Source organism: Narcine bancroftii, chromosome 2 (assembly GCF_036971445.1).
Source record: "Narcine bancroftii isolate sNarBan1 chromosome 2, sNarBan1.hap1, whole genome shotgun sequence".
In the NCBI taxonomy this organism is placed as follows: Eukaryota; Metazoa; Chordata; class Chondrichthyes; order Torpediniformes; family Narcinidae; genus Narcine; species Narcine bancroftii.
The window spans coordinates 227,124,372-227,141,624 of record NC_091470.1 but is presented as its reverse complement, the minus strand read 5'-3'; the positions used below and the strand labels follow the sequence as shown (position 1 = coordinate 227,141,624).

Here is a 17,253-nt window from a genome sequence, read left to right as displayed (position 1 = left end):
TGGTAATATGCCAGCTCTGTATCTTGAGTTATATTATATTTATCCTTCATTTGTTCAAAGGATAATAATTTATTCCCTGAAAAACAATTTTCTATTCTTTTAATCCCTTTTTTCTCCCATTCTCTAAAAGACAGGTTATCTACCGTAAAAGGGATTAGCTGATTTTGCGTCAGTATTAGTTTTGATAATTGGTAGTTTGTTTTATTTCTTTCTACATGAATTTTTTTCCAAATATTAAGCAAATGGTGCAATACTGGAGAATTCCTATGTTTTACCAATTTTTTATCCCATTTATATAATATATGTTCAGGAATCTTCTCCCCTATTTTGTCTAGCTCTAATCTAGTCCAATCTGGCTTTTCTTTTGTTTGGTAAAAATCTGATAGATATCTTAATTGTGCGGCTCTATAATAATTTTTAAAATTTGGCAGTTGCAAGCCTCCTTGTCTATACCATTCTGTTAATTTATCTAGTGCTATCCTCGGTTTCCCCCCTTTCCATAAAAATTTCCTTATTATTTTCTTTAACTCCTTAAAGAATTTTTCTGTCAAGTGTATTGGCAGTTCCTGAAATAGGTATTGTATCCTTGGAAAAATGTTCATTTTAATACAGTTTATCCTTCATATTAGTGTTAATGGTAAGTCTTTCCAATTCTCTAAATCTTCCTGTATTTTTTTCATTAGTGGATAATAATTAAGTTTATATAGATGGCTGAGGTTTTTATTTATTTGTATACCTAGGTATCGCATTGTTTGCATTTGCCATCTAAACGGTGATTCTTTCTTGAATTTTGAGAAATCTGCATTATTCATTGGCATTGCTTCACTTTTATTTGCATTAATCTTGTATCCCGACACTTCTCCATACTCCTTCAATTTCTTATGTAATTCTTTTATTGATGTTTCTGGTTCCGTTAGGTATACTATAACATCATCTGCAAATAAACTGATTTTGTATTCCTTGCCTTTTATTTTTATCCCTTTCATTTTATTTTCTGTTCTTATCAGTTCTGCAAGTGGTTCTATGGCTAACGTGAACAATAAGGGCGATAGTGGGCATCCCTGTCTTGTTGATCTGCTTAAGTTAAAATGTTTTGATACATATCCATTTACTGTCACTCTTGCCAATGGCCCCTTATATAATGCTTTAATCCAATTAATATATTTCTCTGGTAAACTAAATTTTTGTAGTACCTTGAATAAATAATTCCATTCTACTCTGTCGAAGGCCTTCTCTGCGTCTAAAGCAACCGCTACTGTTGGAGTTTTATTTCCTTCTACTGCATGAATTAAGTTAATAAACTTACAAATATTATCTGATGTTCGTCTTTTTTTTTATGAATCCAGTTTGGCCTAGACTTACTATTTTTGGTACATAATCAGCTAATCTGTTTGCTAATAATTTAGCTATTATCTTGTTATCTGCGTTAAGTAGAGATATTGGTCGATATGATGCTGGTGCAAGTGGATCTTTCCCTGCCTTTGGTATTATTGTAATTATTGCTGTTTTGCACGAATCTGGTAAGCTGTGTGTTTTATCAATCTGGTTGATTACTTCCAGGAGGGGAGGAATTAATAAATCTTTAAATGTTTTATAGAATTCTATTGGGAGACCATCCTCTCCTGGTGTTTTATTATTCGGCAGATTTTTTATTGTCTCTTGTATTTCTACTATTTCAAATGGTTCTATTAATTTATTTTGTTTCTCTGTAATTTCGGTAGTTCAATTTTAGTTAAGAATTCATCTATTTTGCCTTCTTTCCCTTCGTTTTCAGTTTGGTATAATTGTTCGTAGAATTCTCTGAAATTTTCATTAATTTCTGTTGGATTATATGTGATCTGTTTGTCTTTTTTCCTTGATGCCAATACCATTCTTTTAGTTTGTTCTGTCTTAAGCTGCCACGCTAGAATTTTGTGCGTTTTTTCTCCTAGTTCGTAATATTTCTGCTTTGTCTTCATTATATTTTTCTTCACCTTATATGTTTGAAATGTTTCATATTTTATTTTTTTATCTACCAATTCCCTTCTTTTAGTAGTGTCTTCCTTCCTTGCTAATTCTTTCTCTATATCTGCTATTTCCTTTTCCAACTGTTCTGTTTCCTGATTGTAATCCTTCTTCATCTTAGTTACGTAACTTATTATTTGCCCTCTGATGAACGCTTTCATTGCGTCCCATAATATAAACTTATCCTTCACTGATTCCGTATTTATTTCAAAATACATTTTAATTTGTCTTTCTATGAATTCTCTAAAATCCTGTCTTTTAAGTAGCATGGGGTTTAATCTCCATCTATACATTTTTGGAGGGATATCCTCTAACTCTATTGTCAATATCAAGGGTGAATGGTCCGATAATATTCTAGCTTTATATTCTGTTTTCCTAACTCTATCTTGTATACAAGCTGATAACAGGAATAAATCTATTCTTGAATATGTTTTATGTCTATCTGAATAATATGAATATTCCTTTTCCTTTGGGTGTTGTTTCCTCCATATATCCAAAAGTTGCATTTCTTGCATCGATTTAATTATAAATTTGGTTACTTTATTCTTTCAGTTAATTTTTTTCCCGGTTTTATCTATGTTTGAATCCAAATTGAGATTGAAATCCCCTCCTATTAATATATTCCCTTGCGTATCTGCTATCTTCAGAAAAATATCCTGCATAAATTTTTGATCTTCTTCATTAGGCGAATATATATTAAGTAAATTCCAAAACTCCAAATATATCTGACATTTTATCATTACATATCTTCCTGCTGGATCTATTATTTCCTCTTCTATTTTAATTGGTACATTTTTACTGATTAATATAGCCACTCCTCTAGCTTTTGAGTTATATGACGCTGCCGTTACATGTCCTATCCAATCTCTCTTTAATTTCTTGTGCTCCACTTCAGTTAAGTGTGTTTCTTGCACAAATGCAATATCAATTTTTTCTTTTTTCAGTAAATTTAGCAGTTTCTTCCTTTTGATTTGGTTATGTATTCCATTAATATTTAAAGTCATATAGTTTAATGTAGCCATTTTATACTTTGTTTATCTTTCCCTTCCGTTTCCTCATCATCACCTTTCCTTCTCATCCATTTCTGCTTTCTTTCTTTGAACAGTTTATAAGACAACATTTTTAACACATCAAACATTCCCCTTATTCTCCTACCTAATATTTCTTTAACCCCATTGTCCCCCTTCCTGAGTTGCCCATTATTCCTTGTCGGGCAACCACATCTCCCCTTTCCATTTGGATTTGCGAATTCACTCGCAAGCGTCAACTGATTTTGCAGTGACCGTAATTTCTCCCTACCCAGCCCCCCCCCAGAAAAAATTTCAATTTTTATATACAACAAAGGTCACTCTCTAAATTCCCTCTTTACTCCTCTCTTCCCCTTTTTTCCCTCATTAATTCTTCTCTATACACTATATATTTTCTTTTAAATGCACATACACTTATGTAATATATGTATTATATATGTATATAGTCCTATACACACGTCTTTTTAGTTCGCAGTCTTTTGTACTCTCGTTACACGTCTTCATCTCTCAGTCTATTTTGTAATCATTCTGCAAATTTTCGTGCTTCCTCTGGATCCGAGAATAGTCTGTTTTGCTGTCCTGGAATAAATATTTTCAATACCGCTGGATGCTTTAGTATAAATTTATACCCTTTCTTCCATAAAATCGCCTTTGCTGTATTGAACTCCTTTCTCTTCTTCAGGAGTTCAAAACTTATATCTGGATAAATAAAAATTTTTTGCCCTTTGTACTCCAGTGGCTTGTTGTCCTCTCTTACTTTCTCCATTGTTTTCTCCAGTACCTTTTCTCTTGTAGTATATCTTAGGAATTTTACTAAAATGGATCTTGGCTTTTGTTGTGGTTGTGGTTTAAAGGCTAATGCTCTATGTGCCCTTTCTATTTCCATTTCTTGCTGTAGTTCTGGACATCCTAAGATCCTGGGGATCCAACCTTTTATAAACTCTCTCATATTCTTGCCTTCTTCATCTTCCTTAAGGCCCACTATCTTTATATTATTTCTTCTGTTATAATTTTCCATTATATCTATTTTCTGAGCTAACAGCTCTTGTGTCTCTTTAACTTTTTAATTAGATTCTTCTAATTTCTTTTTTAAGTCCTCTACCTCCATTTCTACTGCTGCTTCTCGTTCTTCCACCTTGTCCATTCTTTTTCCTATTTCTGATATGGTCATATCTATTTTATTCTCTTCTGTACTGTTTATTCTTCTTCTTAAATCACTAAATTCTTGTGCTTGCCATTCTTTAAATGAATCCATGTATTCTTTAATAAGAGAAAATATATCCTTTGTCTTGCCTTTCCCTTCTTCTTCCATTTCACTGTACTCTTCCTCTTCCTCTTCTTCTTCCTCTGGGTTGGCCATCTGTTGTTTCTTTGTTTTCTTTTTCTTCTCTTCTTTCTTGTTTTCGTTGTCTTCTATGTTCTCCTCTTGCTGCTGCTGTTCTGTAGCTGTCATTGCCGGCTGTGGAGATCGACTCCCCAGCTGGTCGCCCCTCCCGTCGGTTTGTTTTTTTGCATGCACATCGCGCATCGCATGCGCGGTTGCGCACTTTTACTCGGCTCAGCGAGCCATTTTTGTAGTCCACTTTCTACCGACCTGAGGGAGTGGGCTTCTCTCCCCACCGCGGGCCTCTTCGAACAGGTAAGGCCTTCTCCTTCTTCTTCCGTTGTCTTCTCTTCCTCTCTTCTTACCGTTGGTTTCGACTTTTCTTTTTTCGTCGCCATCTTCTTTCCAACTTTATATTCACTTTACTTTAATTTTTATTTTTGTGCCTTTGTGCTTTCCTTTATTTTTTTCAACTTTTCTGGAGAGGGCTGGAGTTCACCGTCCGGCCACTACTCCATCACGTGACTTCCCTTATTGGTTGGGTTAAGGCATTATATACTAATCCTTCTGCATTGGTGGTGACGAATGGTCAGGTTTCACAGATCAACTAGACAGGGCTGCCCATTGTCACCATCCTTATTTGCATTGGTTATAGAACATTAGCTCAGGCAATTAAACAAAATGTAAATATTATGGGAATTAAGGAAGGGCAACAGGAGTGTAAGATTAATCTATTTGCTGATGATGTGTTGATATATTTGTCTCAATCTAAAAAATTCTTTAGAACCTTTACAGGATTTATTAAAACTTTATGGATTGATGTCCGGTTATAAGGTGAACTGGGATAAGAGTGAGATATTATCGATATCTGATGGGGATTAATCAGATTGTAGGGAACTTACTAAATTTAAATGGTCAGATAAGATTAAATATTTGGGTGTAATTGTAGATAAAGAATATCAAAATTTATAATTTAAATTACTTGCCATTGTTAAATAAAATTAAGTTGGATTTAGATCGATGGAAAGATTTACCATTAACATTGATGGGTCGAGTAAATTGCATTAAAATGAATGTACATCCTCGTTTTCAGTATTTGTTTCAGTCAATTCCAAGTCCTACACCAGGGAGATTTTTTAAGGAATTAAAGAAAGTGGCACTCAGCAACATGTATTCGGCATTGGATACTGCTGGGGGGAACAGCCTACCAGGGACGAGTCGTGGGGGTCAGGTCTCTGGCACAGGGGCTGCCCCTGAGGTTCAGAAGGGAAGGAGAGATAGAACAGGATACTTGTAGTTGGGGACTCATTAGTCAGAGGGACAGATAGAAGGTTTGTGGGATGAGATCGGGAATCCAGGTTGGTCTGTGGCCTCCCTGGTGCCAGGGTCAGGGATATCTCTGATCGAGTTCATAGCATTCTGCAAGGGGAAGGAGAACAGCCAGAAGTCGTGGTCCATGTGGGGACCAATGACTTAGTTAGAAGTGGGGATTAAGTCCTGAAACAGGATTATGTGGAATTAAGTAGGAAGTTAAAAAACAGGACCTCTAAGGTAGTAATCTCTGGATTGCTGCCGGTGCCACGCGCTAGTGAGGGTAGAAATAGGAGGATGTGGAAGATGAATGTGTGGCTAAAGAGATGGTGCAGGGGGCAAGGGATAAGATTTATGGATCATTGGGATCTCTTCTGGGGAAGGTTGGACCTGTACAAAAGGGACGGATTCCACTTGAACTGAAGGGGGACCAATGTGCTGGGAAGCAGATTTGCTAGAGCTGTGGGGGAAGGTTTAAACTAGTTTGGCAGGGTGGTGGGGAACAGAGTGTGAGTGCAGTGTCAAGGGAGCATGGCCACCTAGATAGGAATAATAACGATAACAAAGGTAGGATGAAGATTAGGGTAAAAGGTAGAAAAGAGAATATAGGTGAGGGTCATTCTCTGAAATACATATATTTTAATGCAAGAAGCACAGTGAACAAGGTAGATGAGCTGAGAGCATGGACAGATATTTGGGGTCATGATATTGTGGCAATTAGTGAGACCTGGCTACAGGAGGGGCAGGACTGGCAACTTAATATTCCAGGATACATTTGTTTTAGATGTAAAAAAGGGAGAGGAGTTGCTCTGCTTGTAAGGAGGGCATTACTGCCGTGAGGTGGTAGGATGATCTGGAGGGATCGTCCAGTGAGGCTGTTTGGGTGGAATTGAGGGGTGAAGGAGGCATGAGGGTGCTAATAGGGGTGTATTACAGACCACCAAATGGGCCAAGAAAATTAGAGGAACAAATTTGTAGGGAGATTACGTATATGTGTGAGAATCATAAGGTAGTGATCATGGGAGATTTTAACTTCCCTCACATTGATTGGGATACCCATACAGTTAGAGGGCTGGATGGGCTAGAGTTTGTGAAATGTGTTCAAGATTGTTTTCTAAATCAATTAGAAGAACCGACTCGGGACGGTGTAATACTAGATCTCCTGTTAGGGAATGAGCTAGGTCAGGTATCGGACATTAATGTTGGAGAACAAATTGGGTCTAGTGATCATAACTCTGTTAATTTTCGGGTAGTTTTAGGGAAGAGCAAGGAGGGGCCTAAAGTTGAGGTTCTGGATTGGAGGAGCAAATTTCGAAGGAATAAGAAGGGATTTAGGGAGTATTGAGTGGGACAGGATATTTTCAGGTAAGGATGTAAATGAAAAATGGAGGATATTCAAAAAATAAATTTTGCGGGTACAGAGTAGATATGTCCCAGTGAGGATCAAAGGAAAGGCTGGAAGTCATAGGGAGGCTTGGTTTTCGAGGAATATTGGAAATTTGGTTATGAGAAAAAGGGAGGTGTACAAGAGGTATAAAGAGCAGGGAGCTGAGAGTTTGAAGGAGGACTACAAGGAGTGTAGAAGGAATATTAAAGAAATTAGAAAGGCCAAAAAAAGGCACGAAGAGGCTTTGGTAGACAGAGTAAAAATAAATCCAAAGGGTTTCTATAGGTACATTAAAAGTAAAAGATTAGTGAGAGATAAAATTGGACCCCTTGTAGATAGCGAAGGTAGGCTGAGTGAGAAGTCAGAGGAAATGGGGGAAATTTTGAATGATTTATTTGCCTCGGTATTCACTAGGGAAAAAAATATTGAACCAGTTGAAGTAAAGAAAAATAGTGGGGAGGTCATGAAGCATATAAGGATAATCGAGAAGGTAGTGATGGCTGTGTTGAAAAAAAATAAAGATGGATAAATCTCCAGGACCGGACAAAATATTCCCAAGGACACTCAGGGAGGCTTGTGGACAGATAGTGGGGCCATTAGCAGAGATATTTAGGATGTCACTGGTCACGGGGGTAGTGCCAAAGGATTGGAGGGTGGCGCATGTGGTTCCGCTGTTTAAGAATGGGTCCAAATGTAAACCTGGGAATCATAAGCCCGTGAGTCTGATGTCCGTGGTGGGTAAGTTGATGGAAAGTGTTCTGAGGGATGGTATTTACAAATATTTGGAGGTACAGGGATTGATAGGGAGTAATTAGCATGGTTTTGTCAGGGGTAGATCATGCTTGACAAATCTGATTGAGTTTTTCGAGGGGGTTACAAAAAAGGTTTATGAAGGGAAAGCTGTGGATGTTGTCTTTTTAGACTTTAGTAAAGCTTTTGACAAAGTTCCCCACAGGAGGTTAGGAAAAAAGGTGGAGGCATTAGGTATAAATAAGGAGGTAGTGCAATGGATTTAGCAATGATTGGATGGGAGGTGTCAGAGAGTAGTGGTGGAAAATTGTTTGTCTAATTGGAGGCTGGTGACTAGTGGAGTTCCTCAGGGATCGGTCCTGGGTCCACTATTGTTTGTTATATATATTAACGATCTGGAAGTAGGGGTGGAGAATTGGATAAGCAAGTTTGCGGATGATACAAAGATTGGTGGTGTTGTGAGGAAGATTACCGTAGATTAAAAGGTGATTTAGGAAGGCTGGAGGTGTGGGCTGAGAAATGGCTGATGGAATTTAATACAGATAAGTGTGAGGTGTTACATTTTGGAAAGGCCAATCTAAATAGGTCATATGCATTAAATGATAGGCTATTGAGATGTGCAGAGCAACAAAGGGATTTGGGAGTGATGGTAAATAGTACCCTCAAGGCTGATACTCAGGTAGATGGTGTGGTGAAGAAGGCATTTGCCTTTATAAATCGGAGTATTGAATTCAAGAGTAGGGAGGTTATGATGAAATTGTACAAGGCATTGGTGAGGCCAAATTTGGAGTACTGTGTACAGTTTTGGTCACCAAATTATAGGAAAGATATAAACAAAATAGAGAGAGTACAGAGAAGGTTCACAAGAATGTTGACAGGATTTTTAGGTTTGAGTTACAGGGAAAGGTTGTGCAGACTAGGGCTTTTTTCTCTGGAGTGTAGAAGATTGAAGGGGGACAGACAGAGTAAATGTGGATAGGCTTTTTCAATTAAGAGTGGGGGAGATTCAAACTAGAGGGCATGGTTTAAGATTGAAGGGGGAAAATTATAACATAATAACATAACAATTTCAGCACGGAAACAGGCCATTAGGCCCTTCTAGTCCGCACCGAACCAAACACCCCTTTCTAATCCCACCTCCCTGCACAATGCCCATAACCCTCCATCTTCCTCTCATCCATATACCTGTCCAACCTTTTCTTAAATAATACAATTAATACAATTGACTCCGCCGCCACTATTTCTCCCGGAAGTTCATTCCACACAGCTACCACTCTCTGAGTAAAGAAGTTCCCCCTCATGTTACCTCTAAACCTCTGCCCCTTAATTCTTAACTCATGTCCTCTTGTTTTAAACTTTCCTCCTCTTAACGGAAATAGTCTATCCACATCCATTCTGTCTATCCCTTTCATAATCTTAAATACTTCTATCAAATCCCCTCTCAACCTTCTACGCTCCAAAGAATAAAGACCCAATCTGTCCAATCTCTCCCCATACTCCAGATGCTTAAACCCAGGCAACATTCTGGTAAACCTTCTCTGCACTCTCTCCACTCTGTTTATATCCTTCCTATAATTAGGCGACCAGAACTGCACACAGAACTCCAAATTAGGCCGCACCAACGTCTTATACAATCTCAACATCACCTCCCAACTCCTATATTCCATGCAATGATTGATAAAGGCCAGCATACTAAAAGCCTTCTTCACCACCCTATTCACGTGAGTTTCTACCTTCAGGGAACGATGTACCGTCACTCCTAAATCTTTCTGCTCTTCTGTATTCCTCAATGCTCTTCCATTTACCACATATGTCCTATTCTGATTCTTCTTACCAAAATGAAGCACCTCACACTTATCAGCATTAAATTCCATCTGCCATTTTTCAGCCCACTTTTCTAAGCAGCCCAAATCCCTCTGCAATCCTTGAAAACCTTCTTCATTATCCACTATTCCACCTATCTTAGTATCGTCTGCATATTTACTAATCCAATTCACCACCCCACCATCTAGATTATTAATGTATATAACGAACAACAATGGGCCCAATACAGATCCTTGAGGCACACCACTGGTCACCGGCCTCCAACCTGACAGACAATTATCCACTACCACTCTCTGGCCTCTCCCTTTCATCAATGTTCAATCCATTTGACTATCTCAAAATTTATACCTAAAGACTGCACCTTCCTAACTAACCTTCCATGTGGTACCTTATCGAAGGCCTTACTGAAGTCCATATAGACAACATCCACTGCGCTACCCTCATCCACATTCCTAGTCACCTCTTCAAAAAATTCAATCAGATTGGTCAAACATGACCTTCCTCCCACAAATCCATGTTGAGTGCTCCTGATCGGACCCTGTCTATCCAGATGTTTATAAGTACTATCTCTAAGAATTTTCTCCATTAATTTACCTATAGGGGAACATGAGGGAAAATTTCTTTATGCAAAGGGTGGTAGGGATGTGGAATGAGCTTCTGGCAGACGTAGTTGAGACGGGATCATTGGTTACATTTAAGGATAGACTGGATAGTTACATGGAGAGGAGAGGACTGGAGGGGTATGGACCGGGTGCTGGTCAGTGGGACTAGGAGGGTGGGGATTTGTTACGGCATGGACTAGTAGGGCCGAACTGGCCTGTTCTGTGCTGTAAGTGGTTATATGGTTATATGATATGTTTCTTTTTGTGAAGAGGTAAATTAGCTCAGGTATCGATGGAGAAATTGACATGGATGTATGATTTGGGAGGCCTTCAATTGCCACATTTTCAGAATTATTATCAGGCAGCACAGTTAAAATTTATTAGTAGGTTGTTTGATATTGATCAACCACCAATATGGGCTTATATGGAGGGAACATTACATCTTTTTCTTCTTTGGCTTGGCTTCGCGGACGAAGATTTATGGAGGGGGTAAAAAGTCCACGTCAGCTGCAGGCTCGTTTGTGGCTGACCAGTCCGATGCGGGACAGGCAGACACGATTGCAGCGGTTGCAAGGGAAAATTGGTTGGTTGGGGTTGGGTGTTGGGTTTTTCCTCCTTTGCCTTTTGTCAGTGAGGTGGGCTCTGCGGTCTTCTTCAAAGGAGGCTGCTGCCCGCCAAACTGTGAGGCGCCAAGATGCACGGTTTGAGGCGTTATCAGCCCACTGGCGGTGGTCAATGTGGCAGGCACCAAGAGATTTCTTTAGGCAGTCCTTGTACCTTTTCTTTGGTGCACCTCTGTCACGGTGGCCAGTGGAGAGCTCGCCATATAATACGATCTTGGGAAGGCGATGGTCCTCCATTCTGGAGACGTGACCCATCCAGCGCAGCTGGATCTTCAGCAGCGTGGACTCGATGCTGTCGACCTCTGCCATCTCGAGTACCTCGACGTTAGGGGTGTGAGCGCTCCAATGGATGTTGAGGATGGAGCGGAGACAACGCTGGTGGAAGCGTTCTAGGAGCCGTAGGTGGTGCCGGTAGAGGACCCATGATTCGGAGCCGAACAGGAGTGTGGGTATGACAACGGCTCTGTATACGCTTATCTTTGTGAGGTTTTTCAGTTGGTTGTTTTTCCAGACTCTTTTGTGTAGTCTTCCAAAGGCGCTATTTGCCTTGGCGAGTCTGTTGTCTATCTCATTGTCGATCCTTGCATCTGATGAAATGGTGCAGCCGAGATAGGTAAACTGGTTGACCGTTTTGAGTTTTGTGTGCCCGATGGAGATGTGGGGGGGCTGGTAGTCATGGTGGGGAGCTGGCTGATGGAGGACCTCAGTTTTCTTCAGGCTGACTTCCAGGCCAAACATTTTGGCAGTTTCCGCAAAGCAGGACGTCAAGCGCTGAAGAGCTGGCTCTGAATGGGCAACTAAAGCGGCATCATCTGCAAAGAGTAGTTCACGGACAAGTTTCTCTTGTGTCTTGGTGTGAGCTTGCAGGCGCCTCAGATTGAAGAGACTGCCATCCGTGCGGTACCGGATGTAAACAGCGTCTTCATTGTTGGGGTCTTTCATGGCTTGGTTCAGCATCATGCTGAAGAAGATTGAAAAGAGGGTTGGTGCGAGAACACAGCCTTGCTTCACGCCATTGTTAATGGAGAAGGGTTCAGAGAGCTCATTGCTGTATCTGACCCGACCTTGTTGGTTTTCGTGCAGTTGGATAATCATGTTGAGGAACTTTGGGGGACATCCGATGCGCTCTAGTATTTGCCAAAGCCCTTTCCTGCTCACGGTGTCGAAGGCTTTGGTGAGGTCAACAAAGGTGATGTAGAGTCCTTTGTTTTGTTCTCTACACTTTTCTTGGAGCTTTATTTATAAATGGACTTCTCTGTTGTTACAAACATATAAGTTACCTGTATTGAATCATTTGTTGAAAGTTTGGAGTAAATGGAATCAATCAAAAGGTTCGAAAGATATGTGTCCAATTAAAACACCATTATATCAGAATCAATTAATTCCTTTTTCTATGTATAACCCTTATTTGAAAGATTGGGACTCTAAAGATTGGTATTAGTACAAGACTGTTTTGAAGCAGGTTCATTTCTTTCATTTGACAGACTTAAGGAGAAGTTTAGTGTATCACAGAATACTATATTTGTATATTACCAAGTACGTGATGATTTTAAGGGAGTCGTATGGTAGGGAAATAATATTGCCGAGTCAATCAAAGTTTGAATTGTTACTTATGGATAAGGGAAAGAAGGGGTTTGTTTTTAAATGTATTTGTTGTTGCAGGCAAAAATTAAGAAGACCAGTGTATTGAAATTGAGAGATAAATGGGAACAGGAGTTATCTACTTTTATTTCTGATGACGAAAGGTCAGATTTATGTTTGAACAGTGTGACAAAATTAGTTAATGTACATTAAAGTTTAGTTAATTATAATTTTTTTACATCAGTTATATTTAACTCCTGAAAAATTAAAGAGATATGGTTTTAGTGATTCAGATAGGTGTTTTAGATGTGGCGATCAGATAGATACTTTTGTTCATTCAATCTGGGATTGTGTTAAAGCTAATCCTTTTTGGGAAAAGATAATTAATTTTTTGCAAGATTTATTTCAAATAGAAATATATGTGGATCCATGGTTGTTTATTGGGTCAGATGAATCCTTTAACAGTGCATTTAGATAACTTTCAAATTGCATTTATTTGATTAAGTTTGGCTGTTGCTAGAAAATGAATAGCAGTAACATGGAAAAATGATGTGCAGTTAAATATACAAAGATGGCATAATGAAATTCAATTAAGTTTGCGCTTAGAGAAAATTACATATAATTTATGAAATAATAATTCTTTGAGAAAATGTGGACTCTGTACTTGGAATGTATGAATTTAGATGTTAGATAATTTTTGTTAGATTTTGGGGAAGTGGTATATTGTAGATCAACCCACATTGATTTTGTATTTTTTATGATTTTTTAAATATATGTAATTTGAGCTCCAAGGAGGGGGAAGGTTGTTAGGGGAGGGGTGGGGGTGGTTATATGGGGGTTGTTAAATTTTGTTTACTTTATGTTTGATATTTGTATTTCGTTTAAAAAAAAAAATGAAATAAAGTTTACAAAAAAAATACGTGACATACGTACAAATTTGAGATTTCTTTTTCCTGCGGGTGTGGCAGAATTAGCACTAATTGGTAGTGCAAAAAATAAACTGTAAACAAATAAAAGAACTGTAAACAGATAATGAATGTAAACAAACTGTGCAATACAAAGAGAACAAAATGAAAATCAATAAAGTGTGCAAGTAAGAGTCCTTAAATGAGTTCATGATTAGGTTTGTCATTGAGGAGTCTGATGGTGGAGGGGTAGCAACTGTTCCTGAACTTAGTGGTGCGAGTCTTGTGGCACCTAGACCTGTTTTCTGATGGCAGCAGTGAGAACAGTGCGTGTTCTGGGTGGTGTGGGTCTTTGATGATTGCTGCTGCCCTCCAATGGCAGTGTTCCCTGTAGATGTACTCAATAGTGGGGAGGGTTTTTTCCTGGGCTGTGTCCACTACCTGTTGCAGGGGTTTATGTTCAGGGGTATTGGTGTTTCCAAATCAGACTGTGATGCAGCCAGTCAGCACACTTTCCACCACACCTCTGTAAAATTTTGCTAGGGTTTCTGATGTAATACAAAACCTCCACAATCTCCTGAGGAAGTAGAGACGCTGACGTGCTTTCTTCATGATGCTATTGTTTTGGATTCAGGAAAGATCCTTCGAGATGGTGACTCCCAAGAACTTAAATGTGCTCACCCTCTCCAGCTCTGATTCCCCCCATGATCATGGATTTCATACCTCTGGCTTTCATTTCCTGAAATCAACAATCAGCTCCTTATTTTTGGTGATATTGAGGGCGAGGTTGTTGTTGGTGCACCATTCAGCCAAGTTTTCAATCTCCTTCCTATATGCTGACTCACCCCCAACTTTTATACAATCCACTAACTTAGGATTGTCAGCAAATTTGTAGATGGTGTTATTGTTGTACTGAGCTACACAGTCATAGGTGTAAAGTGGGTAGAGCAGGGGGCTAAGAACACAACCCGGTGGTGCTCCGGTACTGATGGAGATTGTGGAGGAGAAGTTCTTACTAATCTTCACTGATTGTGGTCTGGAGGTAAGGAAATCCATGATCCAATTATACAGTGTGGTCTTGGACTTTGCTGATCAGTTTTGAGGGGATGATGCTGTTAAAAGCTGAACTGCAGTAGATAAAGACCATCCTGATGTATGCATCTTTGCTATCCAGGTGTTCCAGCTTTCACCACCACCCCTGGAATTCCAGGCTCCCACAACTCTGTGTTTAAATTTTCCTCCCTTCACTTTGTTCAGATGTCCTCTGTTGTTTGCTGCTCCCGCCCTGGGAAAAAGGCACTGGCTGACTACCATATCTATGACTCTCAGAATCTTGTTGATCTCTATTAAATCTCTCATCCTCCTTTTTCCCAGCTCTGCTATCCTTGCCTCATAAGACATATTTTCCCATCCAGACAACATCCTGGTAAATGTTCTCTGCACCCTCTCATAGCTTCCACATTTTTTCTGTAATGAGGTGAACAGAACTGAGTGTGGTCTTACCAGAGATTTTTGGAGTTGCAACATGATCTCTCGACTCTTGAACTCAATCCCCTACTAATTGCGTTGCACTTGATTTTGACATTCAGAAAAAGCTGTTTCAGTTTTTAAAAATTATCTTGTACAATATCAACAGATTTTATACATCTGTTAATATCATTCTTATCTACAGTAATTTCTTGTTTCATAGTTGACATTTCTTCACACAAAGTATTCATTTTTATTTTCATATCCATAAATCCTTGGGTTATTTGAGTTGACATTTGTTTTGACATATTATCCATTTGAAAAGCAATCCCTTTCAAAACAGTGAACACTGAGCCCAATCCAGATTCCATAACCACTTTTTGAGGCCTACTTTCTATAAGTACAGGCTCCTCTTCCTGGGCAAATTCCAATAAAGTAAGTTCCTCTTCACCTTCAGTCATCATAGGACCTCTGACTGAGCGGCTGCAGGTCTGGACTCCCGACGCCGGCACCCTGGCCTCGTCGGGGCATCAGCGCTCGGGCTCCCCCACAGCCCACACTTTTTCCAAAAGATCCCGGACCCGGGATGTTCCGCGCATGCCCGGCAGAACTGCCAGACATGCAGGGGCGTCCTCTGATGCTACACTGCGCATCCCTGGGCCACCCAGCAGTGTCACGGGCTCACGGGCCCCTTTGTCGGTTGGGCCACCCGCGTGCACGGCTTCACGTGCACACGGGTCAGCTACGGCTGAACTCACCGAAGTGCCAGCACCATCTTGCGACTGCAGGATTGGCGCCAAAGTCAAACTTTAATGGGCAGGAATCCTCTGGGGTTTGGAAACTCCCAACAACGACTCCATGGATTCAGCTGTGCAGGTAGGCTTCAGATCGTCTATACTTCTATATGGTGATTTCTTCTGAAGTTGAGTTTTAGATTTCTTCACATTAGTAGCCATGATGAATCACTGTTATTCAAAGAACTATAAATACTATTTTTAACCACTTTTATACTTTTTAAAGTCAGGTATTTAATAATCTAGCTGGGGAAAGGTGGAACACGCATCTTTCTTCTACGCCATCTTGTTACGCCCCCCTCAATCCCCTACTGATGAAGCCCAGAATTTCAAAGGCCTTCTTAAATATTCTATCAACCTATTGATTCAATAAGCTTGACTATAATGAAAGATTGATAAGTTATTGATTAGCCAGGGCATCAAAGGTTATGGGGAGAAGGCCAGGCAATGGGATTACATGGGAAAATGGATCAGCTCATAATTCAATGGCAGGGGAGACTCGATGGGATGAATAGCCTATGGTTTTGCTGACTATTGTCTGTTGTGTGGCATTTGTTTTGGCCTCCCCTATAAAAGGGCTTTTTTCCATCCAAAACTCAGCAATTCCATTTGGGCAAAATTCGAAGCTTCTGTCCCTTTCAGCATCATGTGGATGGTGATCTATTCTCAATAACTTTCAGGTCAATACATAAATACACGATTTAAGTAAGAACATACAAAAATTGGAAAAAGAACAATTCAGAAGGCCAAAGTGCAGGAGATTTACAAGGATGTCAACATCTTTGGTCATTGACTATATCTCCATTTATTTTTGTTATCACTTGTCCTAGGACTTTTCTTCTCCAGCTCATTCAGCTAGTCTCATGCAAAATTCAGAGGAACTCAAAAATTCGAGCAATTGGCAGACAGTTCCAGAGGAATTCCGCGATTATACATTTGAAGGACTTCTTCGGAATCGGTTGCTACTTGAGAACTTCCAGGATTTCCTGAAAGAGAATTTAGCAGGGTAAGTGTCCCTCATTCTTTCTGTAATATAGGGTATTGAAACTCATCACTGCAGTTTTTTCAATAGGTTGCAGAATCCGTGTTTTCTTTTAGGTGGGGCAACATAGCCTTAGTTCATTTGGGAACATTAGTGTGCAACACTTGGATGTCCTGTTGTTGCTCATCCTAATGTAAATCCCACTTGCTTAATGGCACAGCTCCATCCTCAACATTCATTGGAGCGACTTCATCCCTAACATCGAAGTACTCGAGATGGCAGAGGCCGACAGCATCGAATCCACGCTGCTGAAGATCCAACTGCGCTGGGCAGGTCACGTCTCCAGAATGGAGGTCCATCACCTTCCCAAGATCATGTTATATGGCGAGCTCTCCACTAGCCACCGTGACAGAGGTGCACCAAAGAAGAGGTACAAGGACTGCCTAAAGAAATCTCTTGGTGCCTGCAAAATTGACCACCGCCAGTGGGCTGATTTCGCCTCAAACCGTGCATCTTGGTGCCTCACAGTTCGGCGGGCAGCAAGCTCCTTTGAAGAAGACCTCAGAGCCCACCTCACTGACAAAAGACAAAGGAGGAAAAACCCAACACCCAACCCCAACCAACCAATTTTCCGCTGCAACCGTGTCTGCCTGTCCCGCATTGGACTTGTC

General features: G+C 40.0%; 1 protein-coding gene across 6 annotated transcripts in view; it reads left to right on the top strand.

The window, feature by feature from the left end:
• Positions 1-17,253, top strand: part of LOC138755109 (regulator of G-protein signaling 22-like) — a 158,211-nt gene that overhangs the window by 77,946 nt on the left and 63,012 nt on the right. For all 6 annotated transcript variants that reach the window (XM_069920412.1, XM_069920414.1, XM_069920413.1 and 3 more), the window contains one exon: positions 16,431-16,606. In XM_069920412.1, coding sequence (XP_069776513.1) covers positions 16,431-16,606 — 176 coding nt within the window. The remainder of the gene's footprint in view (positions 1-16,430; positions 16,607-17,253) is intronic.